Raw genomic sequence first — 21,119 nt, forward strand, 5'->3', positions numbered from 1 at the left:
TAAAGTAGACATTCTTGATTGTCTTCCAGTATCTTTTTCCTGTTCCTTCTTAAAGAATGCCAACATTCTCTGGTATCCACTCTTCCCTGACACAGCTCATGTGCCTTAGGGGAAAAAAAACTCCACACTCAGCTTCAAGGCCAACAAGAGTGGTGTACAGATAATCTCCTATGTCTCACCAGGGACAGGTTCATTAATAAGCAGGTGACACACTTCTGAACCTGTGCGAGGCCAACGAGAAGACAGATGTATTGAAAACTTTTAGGAATGTTCTTCTTCCACATTCTGTGAGGTCTTCTGGAAGCAACCTTTGTTCTTTTCTGCTGGATATGATAGCATTTACCCTTGACTGGTAGGCAACCTGAGTATGAGGGGAAACTCCCTCAGTATGCAACTATTGTGAACAGTTAAGACTGAAAGATGGAGAAACTAGCTAGATGATAACAGTGTTGAGATGATGGTGGTATTCAATCATGTGAGCTAGTAAGTCCTTCTTGTTTAGTATCAGGAAACAGTTCTGTTATTTACATTTGAAGATATGTTAAATACTAAATAATAATACTTCATGGTTGGGTGTGAAGTAAACTGTGTTGGTGAAAGAAACAAGGAAACTGTGATAGAAATTTATTTTACAAAGTTGACAAATTCAGTTTGGGACACAGTAAGATTGAGTTGATAATGCCAGCTTTCTTAAGATTTTTGTGTCCTGGCCTAATAAAAGTATATCTAAAGAAACAGCATTCTTAATTCTCCAACTAAGAAAACTGTCTCACTTATTTTGTAGAACTATGATCAAAGGTAGAACACTGAAAAACTTCGGATGAAATTTATCCTTTTCTCTGTCAGACTAAGTCTTCCATACTGATCCCAGGTGCCAGTTCTGGATCTTAATCTCCTGTTGTTACAGAAATTGGCTGTTCAATCCTTCTGTTCTGATGTCTTTTCAATGTCCGTATGTGACAAACAATTGACACCTCCATTTATTTCCTGGAAATCTTGATCTGGTTTATGAACACTTAGTTCACCACCGAACTACTTCATCAACAAAAGACATATTCCTTGATTACTATTCTGAGACTCTGACCCAGAACTATTTCTTCACTCTTGAAGCTGAACACGGTAATCTTATTGCTACTATAATCCCAACAAATTGAGAATAGTGACATTTTAAAGAAGCTATAATTTCATATCACATTTCTGAACATCGTAGAAATTGTTATGTTTGTGAATCTAATGAAAAGATAAAATCCATTTGTATCTACTCCCTTGGTTAAAATTCATTTTAATAATTACTTTAAAATATGTAAAATATCCAGTTTATTAATCTGTCACCAGTTTGAACAATCTCATAAACTAGGAAAAAATACTTTAAATAAATTACTTTTTAAAAGATTGAAATTAATAATTTGAGAGTCACTCATAAATAAGAAATTTATATTAAAATAATAAGGACATTAAAATAGCCACCAACCTTTTTTTTTTTTAAATCAAGCTTTAGAGTAGCAGACCATCTCTTTTCAGAGTAGACAGATTTCTGCTTAGATTACAAATGATTCCCAAAATATCCATGTAATGTCATAGTCATTGAGATATTTTTACCTGATGTTCCAGTTTCATGATTTTTTTCTTCAGCTTTGCCATTTGACTTGAAGTCTATTTTTTCATCCACTTCATCATCCCCCCACCATGACGGCTGTCCATATAATGGAGTACCACGGGGCATAGCAGAAATGTCTGGAAAGAGGTAGGAAAAAATCTGCCTAAAGTAGATGAAATAACAACAAATGCTTTGACAGAAGGCTAGAATTGTCTACTTGATTAATCAAGTGAAAAAAAAATCCAAAGTGTAATCTAGATAGTTGAAAAACACCCGACAAGTAATAACACTATTGGTGTAATACCTTACAGAATGTTGGACACAACTAAATAAGTGCACATTTATACTGGATGATATATATCTAAGCTTTTTGTTAAAGTGTTGAGTTCTTTGGTATATAAATGAACCACTTAAAACAAATAACCTTTGACTTGCATATTTAGACAAGAAATGGTCCCAGTACAAGATGTTTTGTTGAAAGTAGGCAAAAACCAACAAGGGTACAGTAAAACCAGTCTCATCAGAAATGTCATTGATGCCAAATACAAAAGATTAAACTAGAGTAAATTGTCATGAGTAGCCATTTTCTAATTTTTTTAAAACCTAATGGGAATAGCATAGTAACTATATTTAGTTTTTAGCAGAATATATTTCTTATTTGGACAAATATAATGTCCATCGATTTCAAATTGTTTGTTTAAATGAAATTATTTATACAAAGCATTTTCATAGTTTTTTGACTTGTAAATTATACAATGATATTATTATAAAGATGGAGCATTGGATTAACATTTTTTCTTCTTTCAGTTGTTATAATTCAGAAAAATGCAAACAAACATGAAATAAAAAATATTATTGTAAACTACAATTAAATGCAGCATTGGCTGCATTATGAGGCACTCTGAAAGTATCATGATTATAAATTATTTTGATAAGCAAGTGGCCAATCTTTTGAGAACAAAGGATATAATTTCTTCAAAATCAAGTATAAATATGGGACTTTCAAGAGGTTAGCTTACCTGAGGCTTTTTCCTCAGTTCTCAGTGCTTCTGTAGGCTTGTGCTGCACTTCTGTAGGTGCATCTGCCACCTTTGAATCTATGTTTTTAGCACTTGCAGATTTTGACAATTCTGATGATTCTGAAGATTTCTGGGACAACTGAAGCTGAATGGTAAACTTCTCATGCTACAAAATACATTTAGAAAAGGAACTGAAACATCCATGAATAAAATCAACACTAGTGAATGGAAGATTGAAAAAAGGAAAAACTTTTACCTTTAGGGCTTCTTCAGGGACCCTCATTTCTCCTCTTACTACAGTAAAAAGATTTGTATGTAAACAGGGCTAAGGAAGAAAAGGACTTCAAAATTCTGGTAATCAAGCTTAAAATGGCCATCAAATATAATTGGAAACTGTCCTATGTCAAGACTTATTACAGAAGAATTACAGAATTTTCCTTAATATTAAATGTTAAAATACATTTACAATTATAAAGTTTTCATTAAAAAATTTTTATTGTTGTTGTTACTTAAAAACAGCATACTACAGGGACACAGCCACATCAATGTTTAAAGCAGCACAATTCACAACAGCTAAACTGGAGCCAACCTAGATACCCTTCAGTGGATAAATGGATAAAAAAAAAAATGTGGCATATATAATAAAAGAGAATAAAATCATGGCATTAATACTAAGTGAAATTAGCCAATCCCAAAAAAACAAATGCCAAATGTTTTCTCTGATATAAGGTGACTAGTTCATAGTGGGATAGGGAGAGGGAGCATGGGAGGAAAACTCTAGATAGTGCAGAGGGGTGGGAGGAAAAGGGAGAGGGCAGGGGGTGAGCAATGATAGTGGAATGTGATGGACATCATTATCCAAAGTACATGTATGAAGACATGAATTGGGGTGAACGTACTTTATCTACAAACAGAGATATTTAAAAAATTGTGTTCTACGTGTGTAGTAATAATTGTGATGCATTCCACCGTCATGTATTTAAAAAATAAAAGCAATTAAAAAATTTTGTTGTTGTTGTTGTAGATGGACAGAATACTTTTTATTTTCTTTATTTATTTTTATGTGGTGCTGCTGAGGATCCAACCAGTGCTAGGCAAGTGCTCTGCCACTGAGCTGCAGCCCCAGAACAAATTTTTCATTTTTAAATACTAAAAATCTTAAAATTCAGCAAGTACTTCTTACATTAGGCAATACTAGACTTCAAGAAGAAAATAACTGGGTATTATTAATCAGAGCACAAAGACATTTTTAATTTTCACAAACAATATGACATGATTACAATGAAGAAAAAAGCACCTGGATCAAATTATATTGACAGCAAGACCCAAAAATGTAAAAATGTCTCACAATGATTACCCAACAGCAAATCCTAAAGTAATTTGATTACTCTTTGATAAGCATAATAAAAATGAAGTTCACTTTGCAAACGCAAAATAAGTGCTATAATGAGGGATCATAGAGCAACCACAACCACCTCTTTGCTCCAGTATTGCATCAGGATCATATTACATTATCAAACAACTGATTGTATACAAATTAGACCCAAGTGCTAGGGATAATGAATGCTTTCATTATGGTGCCAAAAGAACAATGCTTCTGTATATTAAAAAGATCTATTCACTAAAGAGTAGAGGTCACATTTCTCAACATTACTTAACCCTGTAATGAAAGAACCTTTATATCATATACTAAATTCTATTCTATTTTTTCAATTCAATGCACTCAACAATCACTCCAAGGAAGGAATTACCATTGACTACTTGGGGGGAAAAGACTTCCCAAGCATAATGGAAGCTGTAGACATTTTAACATATAAAGTGAAAATTCTGAAATTTTTAGAATTTTGTGGAGCTTTGGAAAATATCCTGCTTAATTTTGTTAATCTTTCTTAAACAGAATCTAGTCCAGGATTTCCTTTCATTTTATATTTCTTCTTAGAGCTTTGAAATAATTTTTTTTTTCCTTTCTGTCAGGTACCTAAGCTGATGCATATGGAAATATATATCTTTTAACTAAGTATTTTTATTTAAAAAAAAAGTTTAGTAACTGTGTTTAACCTCAAAAAATTCATGAGCAGCCAAAGAATATTCATAGCATTCCTATTTTTTCAATGGAAAAATAATATTTTTTAAAAATTGACAGTCATTTCTATTTATTCAATGGATTTAGCTTATTATTGGGACTTTCTGGTAATTTAGGTTTACTTCCTATAAGTGCTTGATAGTTTTCCCCCAGGGAATCCCTTAGGCTTAGAGATTAGAAACATTTTTCAGGCATGGAAAAATTAAAGGGCTATCCTTAAGTGCAAATACTTTCCTTCCAAAAAAGGTTCCTTTGTGAAAATGAAGATGACCTCAAAGAATCCTCTAGTTTACATCATGAATTCACCTGAGAACTGTGGTAAACTACTTTTGAGACTCTAGCCCCAGTTTTTATCTCCAAAACTACCATCTTCTTACTGATGCAAACCTAAGAAAGTTGTTTTTGTGTTTGTTTTATTTGTTTGTTTGTTTGGGTACCAGGGACTGAACTCAAGAGCACTCAACCACTGAGCCACATCCCAAGCCCTATTTTGTATTTTATTTAGAGACAGAGTCTCACTGAGTTGCTTAGCACCTCACTTTTGCACAGGCTAACTTTGAACTTGCGATCCTCCTGCCTCAGCCTCCCCAACTACTGGAAGAAAGTTGTTTTTTAACTTGTTAATTGGGGAAAATGACATACTGAGGAAAAATTACTTGTGATATCAAAAAATTTAAAGGCTTATAAAAAATTTATTCCAAATCATAATTTTTTAGTCATTCCTAGGGATATGTTCTTAAAACACGGAATGTCAGATATCATTGTGAACACATCTTTCAAAACCATTTCAGTCATTAGGCTGTTCCATTAGGTAGGTATAAACCACTTAGAATAAACAGGGAACAAATATTAATTTAATTTTCCTAATATTACATAATGAACCCTTATTGATGGGGAGCAGATTTTCAGTAAATTTCAAAATGTAATTATGTGAATTTCATAATTTACATGAATATAAATATAATCTTTTCTGGAAAACTCTCACTAAAAATGTGATTCTCATAAGTTGAAGACACTGTTGTCAGATAAATGAGAATACTCGAATAAAATTATATCAGAATGGAAATATGTATTTTTACAAAAAAATATATTATGTATATGTAAATTTAAAATATTAAAAATATAAAAAGGAAAACTTTAAAATGTCTCATTAAAAGTTGTCCAAAAACCTTTTCTTTTTGGATCTTCTCATTAGTAATGTTGGAAATTTCTATTATTTACCTGTAACTGATAAGGAAATATACAATTAAGTCAAATTAGATGCTACACTCAACAAGGCAGATCCCAGGAGATGCTAAAGGTTTATAAAGCATTAATGGCAGAAAACTTCTGAAGGGAAATATTTACCTTTTTGTTTAATTTTGTCATACTTTCAGAAAAAAAAATTTATTTTTGCACATAAACATCTTTCCAACTTGTAGAAGACCCTGTTCTACAGGAACATAGTTTTCAAAGGCCTATTTTTAACTTTTCTTCTATCACTTTATTCTTTTATCCAATAGCTCTTTAAATTTCTTAAATTTTGTTTTTTTAAGCTTTGAGAAATGTTATCTATTTTTGAAATTTATAAAGTGTGTTCCTAATCTATTGTGGTTATCAATCATAAATCAGGAAAAATCTTAACATCTTTGAATGAAAAATTCTAATATTTAATTATGATCATTTTAGCATCTATTATCTGAATTGCTCAAATAGTGCTACATGTAATGCTTTAACAATGTTTTCATTTTATTATTTCCATGTTTCTAGCATGATTAACCTAATCATTTTGTGGGCTGTTATACAGCAATGAACAACTTCGTTGGAAAAATATGTGATTCCCAATTTAAAAGAAAATTTAATGACTTATATGATGGGGATAATGCTAGGGAAGGATCTTGCAATTTAACATTTGAAACCAATGTTTAAATAATTTCAACCAAATGTGTAAACCATACCGTACTCTGATTTTCCTCCTCATTTAGAAGTAATTCCTTTTTACCTTTTTCATATGTTTTGTTTTATTTTTAGTTACTCATCTCACCTACCTCTTAACATTGGATGTATCAGGCTCAAGTCCTTGGACCTCTTACCAATTTATATTCATTCTCCATGACTGCATTCAGTCTCAAGGTTTTAAGTGTTATTCATAAAATAAAATTTCCAAATTTTTGTTAGCCTGCACTTCTCCCCTGGATTCAACTGGTATGTACAACATGTCCAGAATCAACCTCTCAGACTTCTACTTTTGGAGAAAATGAAGTAAAAGGAACCAAACTTACTCTCCTACCTGAAACTAACAAAAATTGACAAAATATATGGTTTAATAAACAACTGACATCAGATTACAGGACAATGATCCATGAGAGAAAGGTAAACAAATCAAAGTGAGCCCATTAACTGCACTAACAAAACGTCCAGAGAGTTTCAAGGTCACACTGCAAGAAGTAGTAAGCCAGGCTGAGGAGCAGACCCCCTGAGTAGTAGAGGAAATGAAGCTGACGGGTTAACTACTTAAGAGAAGCTGCATACAGAAAGAATTCCACAGACCTTCAGAGAGTTTCACTCAAGTACTCAATTTAATACTGATCAGTTTATGAGGAATCTACCTAGGGCTATGGTAAGAAAATATCTTTGTTATAACTATTCAATTGTGCTGTGGTAAAGCAGCTATACAAATATGTAAATTAGGGGACATGGCTGTGTTCCCATAAAACAGGCTGAGGGCCAGATTTTGGTCAACAGTTGACTTCTGCGGTATATGAAGTATACAGAAAGGTCTTGACACAATAATAGGGAATAAGTAGCCCAGACTAATCTTAGAAGCCCAGCAAATCTTTAAAAAAGACCCAAAGTGATAAATCTACTTCTAAGTAACTTTTGTCGAAGAACAGAGCTTAAAACTATCTATAGGAATACAAAAATAGGCATATAGCACTCAACAAGGTGAAATTAACAAGTCAGCCACCTAATAAAAATTATCATGCATTCAAAAACATCAATTGCAACTAACTTAAAACTGATACAAATATTAACAAAAATGTTAAAAACAATTATTATAATCACAATCCATGTTAAAAAAGTAAGTAGAAACCCACTGGAAGATAAAAAAAAAAATACTCACTTCTCAAAAGAGGATATACAATCAATCAACAAATATATGAAAAAAATGTTCATCATCTCTATAATTAGAAAAATGCAAACCAAAACTACTCTAAAATATCATCTCACTCCAGTCAGAATGGCAGCTATTATGAAGACAATAATAAGTGTTGACAAGGATGTGGGGGAGGGCTGGAGATGTTGCTCAAGCAGTAGAGCTTGGCATGCGTGCGGCCCCGGTTCGATCCTCAGCACCACATACAAACAATAATGTTGTGTCTGTCAAAAACTGAAAAATAAATATTAAATTCTCTCTTCTCTCTCTCTTAAAAAAAAAAGGATGTGGGGGAAAAGGTGTACTCATACACTGCTGGTGAGACTGCAAATTGGTGAAGCCAATATGGAAAGCAGTACGGAGAGTCCTTGGAATCTGGGAATGGAACCACCATTTGACTCAGCTATCCCTCTCCTTGGTCTATACCCCAAAGACTTTAAAACAGCATACTTCAGGGAAATAGCCACATCAATGTATATAGTAGCCCAATTCACAATAGCTAAATTGTGGAGCCAACCTAGATGCCCTTCAGTGGATGAATGAATTTTAAAAATGTGGCATATATACACAATGGAATATTACTCAAAATAAAAGAGAACAAAATCATGGTATTTGCAGGTAAATGGATTGCATTGGAGAAGATAATGCTAAGTGAAGTTAGCCAATCCCCAAAAAACAAATGCTGAATGTTTTCTCTGATATAAGGAGGCTGACTCATAGTAGGGTAAGGAGGGGGAGCAAGGGAGAAATAGATGAATTCTAGATAGGGCAGAGGTGTGGGAGGGAAAGGAGGGTGCAGGGGATTAGCAAGGATGGTAGAATGTGATAGATAGACATCATTATCCAAAGTACATGTATGAAGACACGAATTGGTGTCAACATACTTTATATACAACCAGAGATACAAAAATTGTGCTATATACCTGTAATAAGAATTATAATGCATTCTGCTGTCATTTATGTGTTAAAAAAATTGAAAAATTATAAGGTATTTAGGAATTTATAAAACAAATGCTATTCAAAATTTTATTAAAAGCTATTTAAGTTCAAAATAAACATAATTATAGATTATATTAACAGATTTTCAGATTTCAAATTTTTCAAATTTCAACAACAACAACAAAATTTCCTAATTGAACTTTTAGAGATAAAACTATATCGTTTGAGATGAAATATATGGGTTGATGGTAAATTAGATGTTACCAAAGTAAAGAATAGTGAACTTAAAGACCCAGAATAATAACAATCCAAATCAAAACACAGAGGAGAAATATAGCTTTAAAAAATAAACAGAGTATTAGTGAGTAGGGGAAGATGGCAAGTATATATTTAATATATAATTTAAATATACATTTAACTGGGGTCCTTGAAAGTATGGAAGACAGAAAAAACAATAAACTGAAGAAATAATGGAGAAAAATTTTCTAAATTTTACTAAAACTATAATCTCAAAGATCCAAGGATCTCAACAAACCCCACACACAAAACACATGAAGAAAACTACACAAGGGTACATCAAAATCAAATAGCTCAAAACCAGGAATGAAGGAAAACAATGAAAGTAAGAATTCAGTGAAGCAAAATCTTAAATGTACTAAAAGAAATGTCAACCTAGAATTCTTTTTTAAAAAATATTTTTTTAGTTGTAGATAGACACAATACCTTTATTTTATTTGTTTATTTTTATGTGGTGCCGGGGATTAAACCCAATGCCTCATATGTGCTAAGCAAGCACTCTACCACTGAGCTACAACCCTGGCTGTCAATGTAGAATTCTATACCCAGCAATAATAACTTTCAATAATAAGATAAAATACTTATCTAAATATATAAAGGTAAAAGAACACATCACTAGCAGAGAAATGATGAAGGAAGAAAAGCTGAAAGAGATGATTCCAAATGAAAACATAAAGCTATACAAAGAAATAAAGAACACAAAAAATGGCAGCTTCACAGGTGTAAGATATGAGGTACAGTGAGTTTAACAACAAATAATTTTCAAATTATTTAAATCTCTTTAAAAGACAATTGACTTTTACTAACAACAATGTAACATTTTTGTGACATATATAAGATACATAATCACAGCAAAAAAATCAGGACAAAAGACATGAAAATGTATAATACTGTAATTTTCATGTACATTATGTGAAATGGTATTCAACTGAAGATGTAACTCCAAATTAAAGATATAAATCTAAAGCTACCACTAAAATAACTTTAATGGGGGATGATAAAGGCCAATAAGTTATTAAAGGAGTAAAATTGAATCATAAAAATAAATAATCTAAAAGAAATTAAAAATAGAGAAAGAGTACATAAATCTAACAGAACAAACAGAACATGAATGTCAATATGATAGATTTAAATCTAACCATATCAATTATCACATTAAATGTGAATGATCTAGATTGCCAAGAAAAAAAAGAAGTTATATTTGCTAAAAAATAACAACTATATGCTGTCTGCTGTAATGTAAAAACAGATTAGTAGTAAAGGAATAGAAAAACACACATTACACTAATCAAAAGAAAGCAGGAACAACTATATCAAAATTAAGGCAAGCCATATTTCAGATCAAAGAATATTATCATGAATAGGGCAGGTCATTTCACAATGATAAAAGGAGATGAATTTTTATCAAGAGGAAACAATAATCCTAAATGTTTATACATCTGAAAACAGAGCTTCAAATTATACAAAGCAAAACTTCTGCAAGGAGGAAAAGAAATCTTTTTGGTATCAAGGGTTGAATTCAGGGGTGCTTAAACACAGAGCCACATCCTCAGCAGTAACCCTCACTTTTTAAAATATTTTATTTTGAGTCTCACTAAAGTGCCAAGGCTGACTTTGAATTTGCCCTCTTCCTACCTCAGCCTCCTGAGCCACTGGAATTACAGGCATGTGCCACCACACCCAGCCAAACCTGAGATTTCAACACCTTTTCCTTTATAATTTATAGAAAACAAAACAAATAATTAAAATATAAAAAACTTTAACACTACTAAGTCAACTTGGCTAATGAACATTTATAGAGCTTCCAACTCAAAAAGAGCAGAATGCATATTCTTTTCAAGTACATACGGAACATTTACCAATACAGACCAAATCTAGGCTACAGAACAAGTCTGAATAAACTCAAAAGGATTTGAGGCATATCAAGTATGTTCACTAACTACAACAAAATTAAATTATGAATCAATAATAAAAAGAACTTTGAGAAACTCCTTAAATATTTGAAAATGAAATAACATACATATCTATAGCCAGTTTCAAAGAAGAAATGAAAAAGGAAATTAGAGAGTATTCAGAATATTAAAGCAGTATTTAGTGGAAAATTTATAGCACTAAACAACAGTACCAGAAAAAAAGTTCTCAGCTTCCACCCAGAATTACAAATAGAAAACAGAAAAATAATGACCTCAATTAAATCTAAAACTGATTTTTGAGACGATTTTTCTCATTTTTTTCCCATAAAACTGTTCTACACAGAATTCCGCAGTTAATAATAAATTCATTTTTTTCTACTGCTTAGACCAAAATCTTGACCCCCGCCCCTTGACTCTTTTTCTCACTCGCCCATCCAACCTAATCAGGATATGTTACTGGCTCCATCTTTAAAATACACACAAAATACTACCATTTTCTCACTACCTTCACATCTACTACCATGGTTCAATTCTCCTTTAAGAAAAAAAAAAGTTAGTTTGCTATTAAGAAAATACTGTACAATTTGTAAAGTCGGGGTTATTCATTAATAGTTAATACTACAAGGCATGTGACACCATGTCTAGCTTAATAGTTTATTCTTGATTTAAAATTCAAAGTTAACTTCACAGTATTTATTAAAAGCCCTTTAGTATTTTCTCATGTTTTAAAACAACTGATATTAACAGAATCAGAGATCCGTAAATATAAACTATACTTGCATATATTTTTTGAAAACATGCTGGTGGAAAATGACTCACTCGCCAAGGTTTTAATGCTAATACTTAATCATTTTATGTGTGATAATTTAAAGATTTAAAATATACAACAAATAAGCATTCATATTTAATGGTTTGACTTTTCATATAGTCCTTTAGCTCTTCAAGTGGAAACATTAAGACAAGCTATAAAACATTTTCTTATTTTAAGAATTTTATATAAGAATTTAAAATTTTATATAAGAATTTATAAATTTAAAGCTTTTAAATTTTATTTTTCATAAATTTTAAATGGTACTACAGATTTTTATAGTGTTAGTAGTACATTAACTTTCAGCATCAATTCTAGTTGAGATTACAATTTCTCTGCTAAAGTGATAAAAGTCCATCCAGATTGCCACTGTTTAATATATTCTTTAGTATCAAAGTCCAGATAAAAGTCAAAATTAAAAAAACACTAAAACTTAAAAATAATTCAGCATAATGTGGAGTATCTGTATTTTAATTAAATATAAGAAAGTCCTTTATATAAAATTTTGTGCCTTGATGAACAGAAATGTTTTCTTCTTCAATCATGTTTCTTCTTCAGGGATTCTTTAAGCTATCCTATGTAGTGTAATGTAGTAGTGTCCCTGTTCAGTTATTAGACTCTAATTTTTTAAACAAAAGAATTTTAAATTCTTATTCTTATTCCTCCCAGGAAGTTCATTTGTGCCATTGTCATCCACCTGAAAGGAACCCCTGGGCTGTACAAAAAGTAAACATTCCCCTTACACCTGTTCTCTCCAGTTAAATTCTTTGATATACAAATGACATGTGCAATAGCACTGCAGAGAGACTGCTAGTAAAACTATATAAACTGGGAAGATGAGTTCATCAACTTTTCCAGGATTATTTTAGAAACAAAAATAATAACTAAAAAAATATATTTTTAAAACATCTAGTATTTTAGTATAGGAAGTCATTGAATAAAGATTTCTAGCATATCTATATTGTGAATTTCTATGTCTCGGAAATGTTAATTTACACCAGAGTAAATATTTTTTAATAAATTGGATAAATGCACAAAATCATATAAGGATATCATATCCAAATCTCAGCTTATCTTCAAGTTTCAGGGTAATATAACTCTGTTCTGGAATCCTTATATCATTCACAAATGTCTGCAAGAAAAAGAGAAAGAAGATGTTAGGTTACATATCAAGTATTATTTCTCATATTCCAGAAAACCTGATACTGAAAAAGTACATACTATTTGGTGGCTGACAACTTCTGTATCATTAAGATATGCCATGCATTCCACAGCATGATAAAAGTATTTCATACTAAGCCCTTTTTCATTATTTCTGATAACAAAGAACCTGGTGCTGCCAAGATGAATTTAGGCACTTAGAATAATTTCTAATGATAATGCCAAGAAAAATTCATAATATTTAGCTGGCAAAATGAAAAGGGTAAAATATATCATCAGGGCTTATGTCCCTAATTTTGGTTGTTTTGAAAAAGAATTTGTGAGGACTGACCTTTCGGTACTTTTACTCTTAAAATTATTCCAAAAAGCAAAAAGAAAATTTACTCATTTAAAAATAACTGAATAAATTCCTATTTTACAATTGTTACATGGGTTCTTTAGATTCTTTTATGAATCTAAGATGTATTCTGGGATCCTAATGAATGATCTTTCCCATATGTTGAAATATTGATATTTCATGACCATGGTAATTATTTTATGTTTTCTCAATTCTTTCTAACAAAAATAACCAAAATAATGGACACAAGAGTAACAGAAAATAATGTTTCCAAGGACAAAAAGAAAATAAGGCATTTCTTACACAGTCATTCAATAAGAAGAATCATACAGTATTTTCCAGCAATAACCTGAACCAATTTGAATTTTAAAATAAATTTTAACCATATTCTTCCTGTTATTCTTTTTCCTCCACTTTGGTTCCAATGCTAATTTAATAGCGTTTGTAAATGGACATATGCTCAATACAAGTATCTACACAAAGATGACTAGAAGGAAAAAGATGATACAGAAATAAAACTGGTGGATTGATCTACTAATCAATGTTTTAGTATTATAGAAGAAAATGGCCATCCTGTCAAAATTATAAGGTGTTAAAGTTTAAAATATACCGTTTGACCATGCAAGAGTAAAAACAATTGAAATAATAAGCTAGAACCAAGCAGAAATGTACTTGACACCGGATTCAACATTTTTAAAATAGAAACATTTCAGGTGAATATATGACAAGCTGATGAGCAGTCACCTGCATTCAAAGAACATTAAACATTTTGTCTATTATGTACGTTTAAAACCCTGGAGGTATGGAATACAAATTTGAGTTTGTTGTGCCAAATTATTTATTGAAATTTCAAGTTGTTGGAGATTCCAACATGGCGGTGGGCGTGGAAAGATCAAGTCTCTGACCTCTTCAGCTGTTCGAGCATAGGGAGTCATAAACAATCTAGATTCTGTTTGCTCAGGATCACTAGGCAATGTTGAACTGATGTGGATCTGGGGCGAACAGTCTGGGCCTCTCAGAACACACACTGAGCCCGGATCAGCTGAATTCAAGCTCCCGTTCACCTGCTTCCTGCAGACAAACAGCTGTGACTCAGCACTAACCCATCCGGCTGAAAGAACTGGTCGGCCCTTCTGTTCCTATGGAGGTAAATGCCAACCGAGCCTTCATAGGTAGTGGCCACAGGTTTGAAACGGGGCTTGGGAGAGACAGTAAGGACCCACCCATTGCGTTGGTCACCCGGCAAAGGGAAATGAACTGTCGCCATTTGCAAGAGATAACACCATGGCAGAGAACTGACGTCACCAGACTGCGGCGGAGGAGATAAGTTCATTGAAACCTGCGGCTACAGGTGTGTAATTCCCTAGCCTTCCCTCTCCACACATCGGGGAAACCTTAAGGGCCCCTCCCAGCTCTCCCGTGAGCGTGATAGCCAGACCGAGGGAATCAGACGTGGCGCGGGACCCGCTGCGCGGAACTCCCGGCTACCGCTCCCACCAGTGCTGATAACTGAGGTCTCTTGCACCAGCTACCAGGGGCGTGGCTACCAGAGGGCAAGTAAAATTCGCTGAGGATTCTCAGCCCCAAGCTCTACAAACTTAGGGTCTGAGGGAATGGCAAACTGGGAGAGTGTGCGCAGTCGTTCATGAAAACAGGGCTCCCGGGAGCAGCAGACCTGGCGTGTAGCCAGTATTCTGGTGAGTGGCACCCGTGAGAGGGGCCTGGCTAGAGGAAAAGTGGGGAAGTGACTAGACACAAGAGGAGGCCCTAGGCACCTTAGACAGATGGAATGGTTCCCGCGTATTGAAAGGAGAAACTTGGCCTGGTGGGAACAGCACCACCTACTGGAAGAGAAGTTAATCAACACTAAGACTGAATTTATTAGTTTTATTTTTTCTCTATTTTTGATTTGGGTTTTTTATTTCATTTTCAATTTTCTTTCTTCTTGTTTTTTAATTTTTTTTACAATTTTTTTAAAATTTTTTTCTTCTAATTTTAATTTTTTTATTATTATTTTTCTTTAATTTTTTTCATTTTTTATTTCCTATTTTTTTCTTCATTTGTCTTTTCATTTCTTTTCAATTTCCTTATTCCCCCTTCCTTGAATTCTACCTGCATACTCTCATTCTCTTTAGTGACTTCTTCCCTTCCCTTCTAATACCTTTCCTCCCAAGCATCAAATAAATTTATAGGAGTAAACAGTAACTCAGCAGTCAAACAGAACAAGAAGTAACATGAGCAAATTGAAAAAGCAAGGAAGAAAAAGAGTACAAACAATGCAGGACAGCCTAAATATTCAGGAGAACCTAGAGTCATCAGAAAAATGGTCATATAAAGAACTCAAGGAACACCTTAGACAGATGGAATGGAACCTTAAAGAGGATACGAGACAGCAAATTCAAGCAGCGAAAGAACACATTGAGAATGAATTACATAAACAGAAAAAAGAAGAAGTTAAGCACCTTTATCAGGAGATAGAGATTATAAAAAATAATCAAACAATAATTCTAGAAATCAAGGAAATGATAAACCAAATTAAAAACTCAATTGAGAGTATCACTAACAGAGTGGAGCAAGTAGAAGCCAGAACGTCAGATAATGAAGACAAAATATATCATCTTGAAAACAGTCTAGCCAACTCAGAAAGGCTGGTAAAAAATCACGAGAAAAACATCCAAGAGTTATGGGATAACATAAAAAAACCAAACTTACGAGTCATCGGGATAGAAGAAGGTACAGAGATTCAAACCAAGGGAATGAGTAACCTGCTGAATGAAATGATTACAGAAAACTCTCCAGAAATAAAAAAGGAAACAGATATACAAATTGAAGATGCATACAGGACACCAAGCACACAAAATGACAATAGACCAACGCCAAGACACATCCTTATGAAGATATCCAATATACAAAACAAAGAGAAAATATTAAAAGCTACAAGAGAAAGGAGACAGATTACATTCAGGGGTAAACCAATAAGGTTAACAACGGATTTTTCTTCACAGACGCTGAAAGCAAGAAGGTCATGGAACAATGTATTTCAAACACTGAAAGACAATGGATGCCAACCAAATATTCTGTATCCAGCAAAATTAACCTTCAGGTATGACAATGAAATAAAAATCTTTCATGATAAACAAAAGTTAAAAGAATTTGCAGCCAGAAAACCAGCATTGCAAAGCATTTTGTGCAAAACACTACACGAGGAAGAAATAAAAAACAATAACCAAAACCATCAGTGGGAAGTGCCTCGGTAAAGACAGAGGGCGAGGGGAAAGATAATCATGGAAAAACAAACTAAATTTTTTTTTTAAAAAAAGGATAAATAATCAAACATGGCTGGAAGTACAAACCATATATAAATAGTAACTCTGAATGTTAATGGCTTAAACTCTCCAATAAAGCGACATAGGCTGGTATCATGGATTAAAAAAACAAATCCAACAATATGCTGCCTCCAGGAGACACATCTGATTGGAAAACACGTACACAGGCTGAAGGTGAAAGGATGGGAAAAATATACCACGCACACGGTCCTCATAAGCAAGCAGGGGTGGCCATCCTCATATCAAATAAAATCGATTTCAAGACTAAGTTAATCAAAAAGGATAAGGAAGGACATTATATACTGTTAAAAGGAACCATTCATCAACAAGACATAACAATTATCAATATTTATGCACCAAATAATGGTGCTGCGACATTCATAAAACAAATTCTCCTCAAATTCAAGAATCAAATAGACCACAACACAATAATTATGGGTGACTTCAACACACCTCTCTCACCATTGGACAGATCCTCCAAACAAAAGCTGAATAAAGAAACTATAGAACTCAATACCACAATCAATAACCTAGATTTAACTGACATATAAAGAATATATAAACCATCATCAAATGGATATACTTTTTTCTCAGCAGCACATGGATCCTTCTCAAAAATAGACCATATATTATGCCATAGGGCAACCCTCAGTAAATATAAAGGGGTGGAGATAATACCATGCATTTTATCTGATCATAATGGAATGAAACTGGAAATCAATGATAAAAGAAAGAAGGAAAAATCCTACATCACATGGAAAATGAATAATATGTTACTGAATGATCAATGGGTTACAGAAGACATAAAGGAGGAAATCAAAAAATTCTTAGAGATAAATGAAAATACAGACACAACATATCGGAATCTATGGGACACAATGAAAGCAGTTTTAAGAGGGAAATTCATCACCTGGAGGTCATTCCTCAAAAAAAGAAAAAACCAACAAATAAATGAGCTTGCACTTCATCTCAAAGCCCTAGAAAAGGAAGAGCAAAACAACAGCAAATGTAGCAGAAGGCAAGATAAAATTAAAATCAGTGCGGAAATCAATGAAATTGAAACAAAAGAAACTACTGAAAAAATTAACAAAACTAAAAGTTGGTTCTTCGACAAAATAAATAAGATCGATAAACCTTTAGCCATGCTAACGAAGAGAAGAAGAGAGAGAACTCAAATTACTAACATACGGGATGAAAAAGGCAATATCACAACAGATGCTACAGAAATACAGAAGACAATTAGAAATTATTTTGAAAACCTATATTACAATAAAATAGAAGATAGTGAAGACATCGATAAATTTCTTAAATCATATGATTTGCCCAGACTGAGTCAGGAGGATACACACAATTTGAACAGACCAATATCAATGGATGAAATTGAAGAAGCAATCAAAAGACTACCAACCAAGAAAAGCCCAGGACAGGATGGCTATACAGCAGAGTTTTACAAAACCTTTAAAGAAGAATTAATACCAATACTTTTTAAGTTATTTCAGGAAACAGAAAAAGAGGGAGCTCTTCCAAATTCATTCTATGAGGCCAACATCACCCTGATTCCGAATCCAGACAAAGACACCTCAAAGAAAGAAAACTACAGACCAATATCTCTAATAAACTTAGATGCAAAAATCCTCAATAAAATTCTGGCAAATCGAATACAAAAACACATCAAAAAAATTGTGCACCATCATCAAGTAGGATTCATCCCTGGGATGCAAGAATGGTTCAATATATGGAAATCAATAAATGTTATTTACCACATCAATAGACTTAAAGATAAGAACCATATGATCATCTCGATAGACGCAGAGAAAGCATTCGACAAAGTACAGCATCCCTTTATGTTCAAAACATTAGAAAAACTAGGGATAACAGGAACTTACCTTGACATTGTAAAAGCTATCTATGCTAATCCTCAGGCTAGCATCATTCTGAATGGACAAAAGTTGAAGGCATTCCCTCTAAAATCTGGAACAAGACAGGGAAGCCCTCTCTCACCACTTCTATTTAATTTAGTCCTTGAAATACTAGCCAGAGCAATTAGAGAGACAAAAGAAATTAAAGGCATAAAAATAGGAAAAGAAGAACATAAATTATCACTATTTGCGGACGACATGATTCTATACCTAGAAGACCCAAAAGGATCTGCAAAGAAACTACAAGAAGTAATAAATGAATTCAGCAAAGTGGCAGGATATAAAATCAACACACATAAATCAAAGGCATTTCTGTATATCAGCGACAAAACTTCTGAAACGGAAATGAGGAAAAACACTCCATTCACAATATCCTCAAAAAAATAAAATACTTGGGAATCAACCTAACAAAAGAGGTGAAAGATTTATACAATGAAAACTACATAACCCTAAAGAGAGAAGTAGAAGAAGATCTTAGAAGATAGAAAAATATACCCTGTTCATGGATAGGCAGAACTAACATTATCAAAATGGCGATATTACCAAAAGTTCTCTATAGGTTTAATGCAATGCCAATCAAAATCCCAATGGCATTTCTTGTAAAATAGATAAAGCAATCATGAAATTCATATGGAAAAATAATAGACCCAGAATAGCAAAAGCAATTCTAAGCAGGAAGTGTGAATCCGGCGGTATAGCAATACCAGATTTCAAAATGTATTACAGAGCAATAGTGACAAAAACAGCATGGTACTGGTACCAAAATAGGTGGGTGGACCAATGGTATAGAATAGAGGACACAGAGACTAATCCACAAAGTTACAACTATCTTATATTTGATAAAGGAGCTAAACGCATGCAATGGAGGAAGGATAGCATCTTCAACAAATGGTGTTGGGAAAACTGGAAATCCACATGCAACAAAATGAAACTGAATCCCTTTCTCTCGCCATGCACAAAAGTTAACTCAAAATGGATCCAGGAACTTGATATCAAATCAGAGACACAGCGTCTGATAGAAGAAAAAGTTGGCTCCGATCTACATATTGTGGGGTCGGGCTCCAAATTCCTTAATAAGACACCCATAGCACAAGAGTTAATAACAAGAATGAACAAATGGGACTTACTTAAACTAAAAAGTTTTTTATCAGCAAGAGAAACAATAAGAGAGGTAAATAGGGAGCCTACATCCTGGGAACAAATTTTTACTCCTCACACTTCAGATAGAGCCCTAATATCCAGAGTATACAAAGAACTAAAAAAAATTAGACAATAAGATAACAAATAACCCAATCAACAAATGTGCCAAGGACCTGAACAGACACTTCTCAGAGGAGAATATACAATCAATCAACAAGTACATGAAAAAATGCTCACCATCTCAAGCAGTCAGAGAAATGCAAATCAAAACCACCCTAAGATACCATCTCACTCCAGTAAGATTGGCAGCCACTATGAAGTCAAACAACAACAAGTGCTGGCGAGGATGTGGAGAAAAGGGTACACTTGTACATTTCTGGTGGGACTGCAAATTGGTGCGGCCAATTCGGAAAGCAGTTTGGAGATTCCTGGGAAAGCTGGGAATGGAACCACCATTTGACCCTGCTATTGCCCTTCTCGGACTATTCCCTGAAGACCTTAAAAGAGCATGCTACAGGGATACTGCCACATTGATGTTCATAGCAGCACAATTCACAATAGCTAGACTGTGGGACCAACCCAGATGCCCTTCAATAGATGAATGAGTAAAAAAAAATGTGGCATTTATACACCATGGAATATTATGCAGCACTAAAAAATGACAAAATCATGGAATTTGCAGGGAAATGGATGGCACTAGAGCAGATTATGCTTAGTGAAGCTAGCCAATCCCTAAAAAACAAATACCAAATGTCTTCTTTGATATAATGAGAGCAACTATGAACAGAGTAGGGAGGAAGAGCAGGAAGAAAAGATTAACATTAAACAGAGACATGAGATGGGAGGGAAAGAGAGAGAAAAGGGAAATTGCATGGAAATGAAGGGAGACCCTCATTGCTATACAAAATTACATATAAGAGGTTGTGAGGGGAATGGCAAAATAAACAAGGAGAGAAATGAATCACAGTAGATGGGGTAGAGAGAGAAGATGTGAGGGAAGGGGAGGGGGGATAGTAGGGGATAGGAAAGGTAGCAGAATACAACAATTACTAATAGGGCATTATGTAAAATTGTGGATGTGTAACCGACATGATTCTGCAATCTGCATTTGGGGTAAAATTGGGAGTTCATAACCCACTTCAATCTAATGTATGAAATATGATATGTCAAGAGCTTTGTAATGTTGTGAACAACCAATAAAAAAAATTTCAAGTTGTTCTTACTATCCTTTTCTTATATTTGTAAATTATTTGTAAAAAGACTTGAAAATATATATGTGTGTGTGTGTGTGTGTGTGTGTGTGTGTGTGTATGATAAAAATAATCCTTTGGACATTGATAATAAAAAGTGATGATTACTTTTCCTGGCATCACTGGAGTTGAAGACCTAGAAGTTACTAGAATTATATAGAGCACAGAACAAATGTTATACTTCATTGCCCAGA

The 21,119-nt window shown here is 33.4% G+C and overlaps 1 protein-coding gene across 13 annotated transcripts in view; it reads right to left on the reverse strand.

The window, feature by feature from the left end:
- CEP170 (centrosomal protein 170) overlaps positions 1-21,119 on the reverse strand; it is a 127,763-nt gene that overhangs the window by 60,034 nt on the left and 46,610 nt on the right. For all 13 annotated transcript variants that reach the window (XM_081300504.1, XM_081300503.1, XM_081300505.1 and 10 more), the window contains exons 4-7: positions 12,843-12,924; positions 2,873-2,928; positions 2,617-2,782; positions 1,600-1,734 (exon numbers count right to left, since the gene is read on the reverse strand). In XM_081300504.1, the coding sequence (XP_081156630.1) occupies positions 1,600-1,734; positions 2,617-2,782; positions 2,873-2,928; positions 12,843-12,924 (439 nt within the window). The remainder of the gene's footprint in view (positions 1-1,599; positions 1,735-2,616; positions 2,783-2,872; positions 2,929-12,842; positions 12,925-21,119) is intronic.

Source organism: Spermophilus citellus, assembly GCF_964194105.1.
Source record: "Spermophilus citellus genome assembly, chromosome: 6".
Classification (NCBI taxonomy): domain Eukaryota; kingdom Metazoa; phylum Chordata; class Mammalia; order Rodentia; family Sciuridae; genus Spermophilus; species Spermophilus citellus.